At 34.9% G+C, this 11,834-nt stretch overlaps 1 protein-coding gene across 1 annotated transcript; it reads left to right on the forward strand.

Annotated features, from left to right (window-relative positions):
- The first annotated feature begins 4,453 nt into the window (after positions 1-4,453).
- LOC147280518 (RING-H2 finger protein ATL7-like) lies at positions 4,454-9,691 on the forward strand. The gene is made up of 4 exons (XM_086251486.1): positions 4,454-5,175; positions 5,264-5,346; positions 8,113-8,537; positions 8,998-9,691. The coding sequence occupies exons 1-4, from the start codon at positions 4,933-4,935 to the stop codon at positions 9,009-9,011; spliced, it is 765 nt and encodes a 254-aa protein (XP_086107612.1). The 5' UTR covers positions 4,454-4,932; the 3' UTR covers positions 9,012-9,691.
- Positions 9,692-11,834: the final 2,143 nt, after the last annotated feature.

The following is an 11,834-nucleotide window of genomic DNA, read 5'->3' on the forward strand; positions in this document are numbered from 1 at the left end:
GCGCTCGACATTGCCCTCATCGCCCTCACGATCCTTACAAACCTTAAAGAGTGAAACATATTTAAAGAATAACTAACCTTACTCTAACCCAAGCAGTTAGTGACCTTGGCTTTCAAATCTTGATCATTCTTACCTCGTTGCCTTAGATGTTTTAGGAGGCATAGCAACCTAAATAAAAAATATATATCTATATATATTGATGATAGGGGTGTTGGTTCTGAAAATGTTCAAAACACACATAAATTCGCTATATTTTCTCTTGTTGTCTATTTTATTTTCTTGAAAACGGTAGTAAACTTGTTATATGTTATCTTGTTGTCTATTTTAGTCTGGTTCAGAGCTAACATACCGAAGTTTCTATAAGTTCCACTAATATACCAAGTAATTAACTCATGAAATAGATAAATAAATAAATAAAAGGCTAGAGTTTATTAGTTGTTTGTCCAAAACGTTTAGATATTGATGCATGCAGTAGTAAAGGCTAGAGGTTGTTAGTTGTTTGCCTACCTTATTGTGATGGAGGGATTAGATTACGAGCTAATAAACATAACCTGAAAGCCCTCTTCAAAGAAAAAATAAATAAATAAATAAAACAAAACCCAGATAGCAGAAGGAAGAACAAAAGAAACAAGCTCATACAAAAATTACCAAAAGTAGAGTTGTATAGAAGAAGATTACCTAGAGTGTTATAGACAGAGTTAGAAATTCAGCAGTAAAAATTACCTTCAACAGAAAGTATGTTGAATGTAAATTCCAAATAACCCAAAAATTGGTTCAATTCTTTCTAAATAATAGACTCAAATTGTTTGCATTCCTTCTTGTGATGGAGGGCTTAGAATACAAGCAAATAAACATAACCTGAAAACCCTATTCAGAGTTGTTAAAATACAAGCCATTCTCACCGCTTGGATTTGGCCTTCTCTCTCTGCATGGCATAGAGCATCGCTGAGACTTTCAGCACAAAATAAGAATAGATAGGGAGAGAGTGGGCACCCCTACCACAAGCCACACTTTGGGGGTAATATTCCCAAGTGGGGAGCCTCTCCATAATACGGAAAAAGTGACCGTGGAAATATAGTCCATTATTCTCTCAATCCACCGCGGGTAAGAACCAAGTCGACCCATCATTGCCTCCAAAAACACCCACTCCACCCGGTCATATGCCTTAGCCATATCAAGTTTTACGGCCATTTTTGGAGTTCCAGATATCCGGTCAAGCTTGATGGCATAGGTGGTCTCAAAAGCTACAATTATATTATCAAAAATTAACCTATTAGGCACAAAAGCACTCTGACTTTTAGAAATAACCATCGGCAAAACCTGCTTGAGTCTATTCGCCAAAACCTTTGCAACCATTTTACATAGGACATTACATAAACTAATAGGATGAAAGTTTGTGACTCTCATTGGCTCCTCAATCTTTGGTATAAGGGCAATGAGTGTATGATTCACACTACGAACACTATCATCCCCATTGACAATATCAAGTACAAACTGTGTAGCATCGCCACCCATAATATGCCAGTATTTTGGTAGAATAGTGCCGACATCCTCCTTTCATCCCTAACCGTGGTATTTCTTTCTCCATTTGCTTTTTCGTCATCTTAGTTTCCATTAAGAACACCACGTCTGACAGCTTAACCCTCAAAAGATTTTTGTTGCATGCGATTTATCTAATATCATATAGTCATCCTCCGAACAACAAAAGAAATAAATATGTATAACAGAAATTCTCATACAAGCATCCAGGTCGTGAGAACCTAGTTCAAACCTGGATGCTATACGACAATACATGATGTCCATCTTATACCATGATGTCAATACATGTGCCATCCTATATATGCATATAATTGTTTTCGTATGAATAAACATCATGTATAGTCATATAAGGACATCTTAGTATAAGATTAGTATCATGTATCACATATATTATCTGGATTTGTATCAGGTTCTGATGACTCAGGTACTCATGAGAATATGCCTCATATGTATAATGTCCACCACGCATATACACTTTTTGTATTTATTATTAACAAATATTTTCAAAAGGAAAAACTTTAGCAAAATGACTTTTACTGTACCTCATGTCGCAGTTGAGGATGCAACAATCACTTCGGTCAAAAATACCAATTTTGAGGGGCAAAAGCATCTTTTACTTAAAAATAATTAAAAATAATAAAAATAATGATAAAATTTATTAAAAAATAAAACTAATTATAAAAAATGATTAAAAATAAAAAATCATAAAAAAATCACTTTCTCTCTCATCTCTTTCTGCCTTGCCACACCTAGGTCCCTGCTCATTGCTTGGTTGATTAAGAGTACTCAATTCAGTCAGACTCATAGAAACCAAAAAAGCAAGTCTAAATCAATTGGTAATGGAAAATCTAATCCAACTCCATTTGGATTAAGAATCCTAATCCCAATCCCAATCAAAGTCGACAAAACAAATTAAATGGAATTTCAAAAACCATAGAACATGACCAACATTCTATTGCGCCTATATACATATATAACAGAGTTGACAAAAATGAAGTAGCAAACAATCTTTCGAATCAATGGCATTTACCCATATGAGATTTCTGCAAAAGAATCCATTTTTATTCGTTAACCACATTTTTCCTACGAACCCATCATCAATCTTGTAAAGCCAAACATAATCCAATCCAACAAATAAAATAAGAGATACAATAACTATACCAGTTTACTAGGTCAGTAGATTGGCATGGACCAAAGATGAATCACCTGGCCTTGGTTGGACTAGAGCTATCAACAATTGCTGAGTTGTGACAACGGTGGGACTGGGGCAGGGTGGGGATGAGGTGGGATCTGCGTAGAGTGGGAGAGGTGGGTTCGGGATGAGGGTTCGGGGGGAGGGGTGGCGGGGCAGAGAGAAAGTGATATATTTTTTAAAGTTTGGTTTAGTTTAATTTTGCTTCTTTTTTATGATTTTTTTTATTTTTTAATAATTTTCATCATTATTTTTTTTGCTAAAATTATCCATTTTCAAAATATCTAGAGTCATTGGAGGCTTCAACAAGTGAGGTTTAATTGAAAATAAAAAAACTTCCACCATTATTAAAACATAAGTGGGGTCCACATGAAATTAGGAATTCAACTCCTTATTTTGGAGGAATTGGATTCTTGGGTGGGAGGTGGTAATCCAATTCCTTATTTTTTTTTTTCCATTATACCCTCATATTATTAACTAGCATATAAAATAATTTATTTAGAACAAGGGAATTTTAGTAATCAAATGCCCACATGATATCATTTCTACTCGAATTCCAAATAGTTTAGTAAACAGCTTCAATGAGATTCTTATTCCTCCTCAAACCAATTCATCCTTAATTCAATTTATCCTCAATCCAATTCCTCATCAATTCAATTCCTTCTAATCCGATTACGGATTAGTAAACATGCCATTAGTGCATTAAAAATAGCAATTTGCCCATCCTTTTTTTCATTACTTATGGGCATAAAATTATGACGTTGTTCTTAATTTAATTTAGGGTATATAAATGGTGTGCAAGACATATAAATAAGGTTTAAGGTTTAGAATTAGGATTTTGAAACTTATGGCTTAAGGTTTAAGTCTTAGGTTTTGGGCCTGGGAGTTAAACCTTAAGTCGTTTTTCTACATAGCAATCAAATACAAACTTAATACAAATATAAATTTAAATAGTAATGTATTTTTATTAATCTATTGTAATTTATTTTTTTTATTTTGATCAATAGTGACCAAAATAAAATTATGAAAAAGTACATTGATTAAAATGTGATTGTAAAAAGTTTTATTGATTTATTTGTAATTAGCCCAAGATTTAATGAATATGTATGATATTTTAGAGGCTTATATATGATTTGAGACAAATGCTCTATTACGTGAAGTCTCTTTTTTAAGAGATCATACACGTCAATAAATGATCATTTTTAAAGATAGTTAACTTAAGAGTTTTGTTCTTGGCCAAAAAAAAAACTTAAGAGTTTTGTAGTCCCCGATGAGAATAACATGTACATGGTGACTCTTTATCTAATAGAAAAAATTGAATTCTTATGCAGAGAAACTTAATAATTATTTTATTAGAGGGTGGACACCAAATTTGTTATACATGAATTTATAATATCATATTGATAAAAAAAACTACAAAAATTTTTAAACTTGTTATCATTAATTTATTTGGTGTAAATTTAGTGTCCACATTATTCAAAAAATTTATATTAGCATTATCTATACTAGCATTTAACACCTTTATTGACAAAATTTGTAACATATGTATTATTTTGTAATATTTTATTAATTAATTATTAATTTAAAATATTTTTTTGTTTATGTATCAATTTAAAATACCTCATAATAGTTGATGGATGCATTTTGTAATTTAGCCAATTAATAATCAAACAGTTGGTTGCTTTGCTTGGCAAGAGAGCACATAACAGTAGCCTTGCAATATGCAGATAACACGTGCAGTTCTGGGGAAGTGTTGGAATCGTTTCGTTTCGTACTGCTTTTTCTCTGAATCTCATTGGCCTTTACCATCCACTACCTACCATACCTGCCTGAATTTCTCTTTCTCTGCCACTTCATATACCACTTCCCAGTACAATCTTTGCTTCTGCCTCTGTCTCTGTCTCTCTCTCTCCATGACCTTCTTTTGTTTCTAACTAACCATCGAATCTTATCTTGGGTGGTATATTCTGTTTTCCATCAAATCTTATCTCAAAATTGCATCTTCTCTCATCTGGGTCTTCTTCAAAACTAGCATTCTTGCATCTTTCTCACCATTGTGTCATTAACATGCAATTCCCTTTAAATTTGAGTCCTTGAAGTGCTTGTTTTTCACTTGGGGTTTTCAGAAAACTCAAAACTTGGATTGAGATCTTATTTTCAAGTATCTTACTTTAAGTGTAGCAGGGGATTGATTTGTGGTGATGTCTTATAATCATGTATATCCGACTCAGAGATGTTGCTTAAACTCTTCAGATTCCAACAAGACAAACGAAAAAACTTCAGGACAGTTCAAGCTTTACCAATTTTTCGTGTTTTGTATACCAATCTTCTTCACTTTCATCCTCCTCTTCGTGTTCTACTTGTTCTATCTTCGCCCTCGACGTGTCAATTGGTCCTCTCTCAGAATGAGAACATCACCAGAGAATAACAATGACATTGCCAGAGTAAGATCATTGCCGCTTTTTGCCTCCTATGTATCTCTGTTGGTGTGTCTATTCATTTTTATATCATTTGTGTTAAATGGTTTACCAGGTTGAATTGGGCTTGAAAAAAGAGCTGAGGGAGATGCTACCCATCATTGTATATAAGGAGAGCTTCTCTGTCAGAGATACACAGTGAGTGAAGTTTGCACCTTTTCTGCTAATTTTTCTTGTTTCTAAAAATTTAAAACTTAATGATGCTTATGTATTTGGAATGCAATGACTGTTACAGTGTATTAGCTTTGCTTTTGTTTCAAAATTTCGCTGTCCCGGAAACATGGAATGGGGTTAAATCATTCAATAGGTAAATTGTAACCAAATTCTAATTGTTATGTGTCAATCAAAGGATGATATTTGTGTAAGTTATCTAATTATAAAAGTATAATGACTTTCATTTGGGTGAAGGAAGTGTCAACCTGACTCCTGCAGTCTATAGATTTTGAAGTCCAAAATTCATTGCTCTTTCTTTCTTCTTTGAAATGGATTTTTCTATCATTAACTGATAAGGGAATTACGTTTCTTTTTCTTCCCCCTGCAAAATCCTTTTAGTAAAACTGTTATAACCAAAAGATAATTCCTGAGAGCTTTTCTTTTTAAATTATATTTTATCGAACATTTTATCATAATAAAAATAAAACAACTATTTGTTGGTGTTGAATCTGGTTTCCATTTATTGGCCACAAAAAAGAAAAAAGAATATGGGTCCTATCAAGTAGTGGAATTGACAAGAAAATGCTACTTAATGATAAAGGAAAGCATTATAGATGCCAAGTTTGGTATTTTATATACAGCTTTTGATTTGGGGATAATGGAGAGTTAACTTGGATATAATGGTTCATGCTGCCTGAGATATCCTATTTAATACAATCACCACATGAAAATATCATTATAAAGTCTCTTTTCAGGCTTGGAAGAACCTTACTGAAGTAGGGGGTGTCTGCAAATTTGCTGATAAATATTAACAAGTTGTCATCTGTGCATTTGTAGAATGATATGGAGCTAGTTATTTCTTTTCTAATTTCATTTGTTTTGGGGTCTGATGGAGCTGATCTCAGTCTTCTTTTGGACTTTGAAATATTGTAGAAGAAATTGTATTTGTGTTGTTCCCCCTATCCTGCCACTTCAGTACCTTGTGATTTTTGAGAAGATCATTACATATAACTTTTTAAGAGAAAAGGTTTTTAGATTAAATTAGATGCTGAGATAACAACAATATTGATATCAAATATCTGTCCTTTGGAAATTTGATCTCATTGGCAGGATCAGAGATCTGTGATCACCATTCCTTAATATGTTGTGGCCAGAAGCAGAAGATCATTTTTCTCCTAGATAATCCCATATTGTTAGACAGAAAGTGACCATGAGTAATTTATTTAGTAGACAAGATGGCCATCCAGAAATATATGCAACCCAATATGAGTGATATACTTATCCAAGATTTGATACTTTCAAGCTAAATTTAAGCATAAAAGTTTTACAGAAAGAGTTGCAAAATCATGTCAAATGTCATTAAACACTTCTACACATTGTTACTGATTAAAAAAAGAAACAGTTTAGACCATTTGAATTCTATTGGGAGAAAATTATTCTAATCTAGAAATCAAGTACTAAAAGTGCCACCTTGTTTGTGGAGTAAAACTTCATTGGTGTAACACCAGAGGGCTACGATTAAATCCTACCAGAAAGTTAACTTAGTTAATTACATCTAGCAATAAACATCATGAAATATTTATCTGCTTCCTCTGTCCGCAAAAGGTTCTTCCTTGTTTGTAAGTTAGAGTTGTGAAATAATGAGTGCCTAGGCATTTCATAATTTTTCACTCGGATTCTTCTCGGGTGGATCAAGGCATATTGGCTTGGCTTGCGAAAGAACTGATAGTTGCAGGATGGTTGGTTGACAGGTGTCTGGCTAGCAAAGAATCAGACAAAAACTAGTACAGTAGCGCTTGGCGTTAAAGTATAAATTATGGTTGCCCAAAGAAATCGTTTACTTCCTGCAAATGCATAGGAAAGAACATCAAAACAATAAGACTGTGGATGACAGGATGAGATTTAAATAGATAGATGAATAAATTATTGGAGCCATCTGTTGAAAAATTGTCAAAATTGAATGAACTCATGTAATAAAATCTGAATGATAGTTTCTGTAAACTCAGTCATTGTTCCAGACATGGCCTTATCTTGTCAAACAAGTGTGATGCAATTGCTCTAAATATTTTGCTGGTAGTTTGATTTTCTGACAGTTGAGGCAATTCAGAACCCCCCTCCCTCTCCTCCCCCCCCCCCCCCCCCCCCCCCACCCAATGATGTCAGATTTTTCTCCTATTAAATCAAAACCTTGATTTCTCATCTGTATTCTCTTTAACTTGAATATAAGGATTTATATTTTTCAAAATATTTATTTAAAAAAATTACTAGTGATATCTTATAGTCATTTAGACCAACCTTAGAATGATTTAGGCCCAACCAGTTTCAACTGAACTGAGCTGTTTCCAGCTTTCATCTTCTGGGTACTGGTCCTCTTTCCCTTCTTGTTCTATTTTCTCAACCTTCCCATTTTAACAGTTCTACTTCTACAATCTTTGCCACTTAGGGCAGATTGGTTGCCTCTTGGAGTACAAACATATTTGGAGAACAAGCATCATTATTCTATGTCAAAAACCAATGAGCAGAGATAAAGGATTTGCAGAAATGTAATATTGTATTAAAAAATAACAGTGCTCAACGTCCATAAATTTTTATTATACAAGTAGAACAACTGATAGTTTACAATATGATAATAAGTATGTTATTTTAGGTGAGGCACCTTTTGGTTTAAACAAGTACAACAACTGATAGTCAACTAATAGTTTAAATTTTTAGCTATCTCTCAACAGATGAGGCACCTTTTGGTTTTTGCAGATGCTCAGTATGCCTGGGGGACTATCAAGCAGAGGATAGGCTTCAACAAATACCAGCTTGTGGCCATACATTTCACATTGATTGCATTGATAGCTGGCTTTCCACCCACACCACCTGTCCACTCTGCCGCTTGTCCCTCCTTTCATCTCATAAATCTCAAAATGAAACACCTGATTTACCAGAAGAATCGAGTCGTGAATCTTCTGTTGCAGAGAATAATATGGTCACATCTCTTCCACAGATGCCTCAAGCTTGTGGAGAAACAGAAGGTAGTCATTTCTCTGGCTTGAGGAGTGGGGAACCAAGAACTGTTCAAAACAGTTCTGAAGAAGATGCAAGAAGTTCTCAATGTGTTGACTGTAAGATAGAGTTTAGGGATGCAGGAATTGAAACTGACCTGCAGGAGCATACTGGTGGATCTTCTGGTAATTTTTTATTTGTTGATCACTAGCTGAACTGATTTCTTTTTCCACCTTCCTGTGCCCCTTAACAGAGCAAATTTCTAAAAAAAGAGTTTTTGTTGTTATTATTTAAATGAAATTAGCATTAATTTGATGATCACATTTCCACAGGATATCATTATAATTTGTGATGAATTTGGTGAGACATAACTTGTAGTAATCCTCATTGGTGCATATGTTTAACAATTGTGCATCATTTGCACTTTCAAGTAGTACAGGAAGTACTAGAGTAATTAGTCTTTTATATCTCCAAATCTTCTAGCCTTACTCCATGTGTATTTAATGAAGCAATGGCCTTGGCATTACTGCTAATAGTCTCCCTGGAAAGCTGATCTCACATATCTCTAATTGTCTGTATGCTATTTTATTGCATATGATAAATTTTTAGCTAGTGACATCTCTTTGTTCGTCTGTCTATTAACAGCTGGACTGACTTAAATTGAGGAATTGAAGCTGACAGTACCATCAAGAATTGAATTGCTGCATCCTGCATAGTAGTATCGAGTGAGATGCAGCAGTGAGTATAAAAGCTTCTAAACATGCCAATTTTGAGAGAGTATGTGGTCAAATTCTCCTAAGAAGGCAAGATACAGCTAAACTAAATCATTGCCAAGGTGTTTTGTCTTTTGATATTAACACCCAAGAAGATGAACATGCTCATCAACAAGGACTTGCCAAGAACAACCGATGAAGTTACTGTAATTTTGTAAAATATAGAAGTGTATTGATGTTTTCAGATGGGGAAAGGAAAGCTTTAGTGAAGGATTTTCAAAAGATCAAGTATCAGTCTTACTTGATGAAATAGTTAACTGGTTTAGTTGCTTGTAGGTCAGTTGATCCCTTGGAAGAATCTGACACATTTGCCCACTTGATATTATAAACGAAATCCACTACAATGTAGTTATGTGATTTGCAGTAGAGTTTGAGCATTAGGATAGAATGGATGCCATTTGTAATGAAGGATTACTATCAACTTAGCATGAGCCATGAGGGTGTTGTATCTTGTATGAGTCGTGATGTTGCAAGGCCTTCTTTCTTTAGGGAAAAAGGAGACATACAAGTGCATGAATGATGGTCTTTCTAACAGGTTGATGATAGATGATAATATTATCGCTTTACCTTGTTTTGGAATTATATATATATATATCAAAAAACCCATGCATATACATCCACTTGAAATTTGAAAGGCCAAACCCAGAAGGCACTCCATTTCTTCTGTATTGGCGTGAAGGTTTGTAACTGTGATGAAGAGTAATAATACTGATGGATAAGATTTGGAGTAATAAGTGTTTCAGTTACTATCCATGCATTTAGTTGTGCACTTAATTTAATGTTTCTACTTATTATGACCCATCCATGTACTTTCCAGGTTCATGTGTGAGTTATTCTGCATTCATGTATCGTCCAAGGGTCACATTTAATAGTTTAGACTCTTGAGTTTCTTGATTCTACAGCTATGTAAGGGTGGCTTGTACTCTTGGTTTGGACATTCAAAAACTTCCAGCAGAAATTTATCTATAATTCTCTCATTGAGAGTTTCAATTTCCTTGTGGATTCAAGGTTTCCCTAGCAGAATACGGTGTTATTCTTCCAGTTTATTTTATGTCCTACATCACTTGGTATCAGAGCCTCGTCATTCCTTGGTCTGATGGCTAACTCACAAAACAATGGCAATTCCTCTAGCTACAGTGAGCGTGAGAGAGAGAGGCTCTTACAAGGGCTGAGTTTGTGGAATTCCAACAATAGACCCAGCAGACATTACTCAATATTCAGGCAGTTCTTGATAGGTTGGCGGTGGATCCGAATAATATTCAGGGAGAAAGAAATGTTCGAAACAATAGACAGGACAATAATCGAGGCCCTATGCACCGAAATCAACGTCAAGTATTTGATGAAAATTCCAGCGATGATGAAGATTATGTAGAAGGTTTATTTGGGGAACTTGAAGGGGAACATGGTCCTCCAAGATGTAATAATCAAGATCTAAATAGAGACTACCATATGAAGATTGATTTACCCAGTTTTAATGGGCACCTCCATCTAGAGGATTTCTTAGATTGGTTGAATGAGGTAGAGAGATTCTTTGAATATATGGAGATTCCTGAAAAAAGAAAAGTCAAATTGGTTGCCTATAAGCTGAAAGGTGGAGCCTCTGCATGGTGAGAACAAGTGCAAATGTCATGAACATGACAAAGGAAGACTCCGGTGAGATCTTGGATGAAAATGAAGCGGCTGTTGAAAGCAAGATTTTTACCTCCTGATTATGACCAAGTTCTTTTTCAGTAGTATCAAGATTGTAAGCAAGGGAGTAGGACTGTTCAAGCCTATACTGAAGAGTTCTACAGATTATTATCACACAATGACCTTATGGAAACTGATGCATAACAAACAACAAGGTATATTGGTGGTTTGCATTTGGCTATTCAAGATAGAGTTAATTTGCAGTCAGCTTTTACTTTGGTAGATGTTGTTAAGTTAGCGACAAAGGTTGAAACACAACTGGATAGATCCAAGAATCAAGTGTCTCAAGGTTCTCCATTTGATCAGTCACGATCTATGGCAAGCAAAGGAAAACAAACTTCCTCACTACAACCAACCAGCAACCTTCATCAGGAAGCTGGTGCCAGTAGTGGCTCTTTGCAGAAATTTGAAGCAATTAAGCCTCGTAAAGAAATGTCTCAAGATCCCTATGCAAAGCCTCGAAAGGATAAGTGTTATAGGTGTGGACAATATGGGCATTTCTCTAACTAGTGCCCTCAAAGACGGACCTTTAATCTTTTAGAAGCAGAAGAAGGAGACGAAGAGAAGTCACAAGATAATTTTGAAGACACTACACTTACTTATGAAGAAGAGGAAGTGACTAGAGAAGATGAAGGCTAATTACTTGAGAGATCATTGGTTATCTGTCGGTTGTTGTTGGCACCAAAACAAGAAGAGCCGCCTTAGCGACATAATATTTTCAAGACTCGATGCACTGTGAATCAAAAAGTCTGTGATGTGATCATTGATAGTGACAGCAGTGAGAACATTGTGTCCAAGACAATGGTGGAGAAATTGGGATTAAAGACAGAAAAACATCTCACACCTTACAAAATGGTTGGATCAGGAAGGGAGCTGAATCAAAGGTAACTGAAATTTGTCCCATTACTTTTTCAATTGGGAAACATTATGTTGATAAAGTAATTTGCGATGTGGTTGAAATGGATGTATGCCATATGATTTTGGGGAGACCGTGGCAATACGATGTTAATGCAACCCATA

Source organism: Dryas octopetala, chromosome 7 (genome assembly GCF_963921425.1).
Source record: "Dryas octopetala chromosome 7, drDryOcto1.1, whole genome shotgun sequence".
NCBI lineage: Eukaryota > Viridiplantae > Streptophyta > Magnoliopsida > Rosales > Rosaceae > Dryas > Dryas octopetala.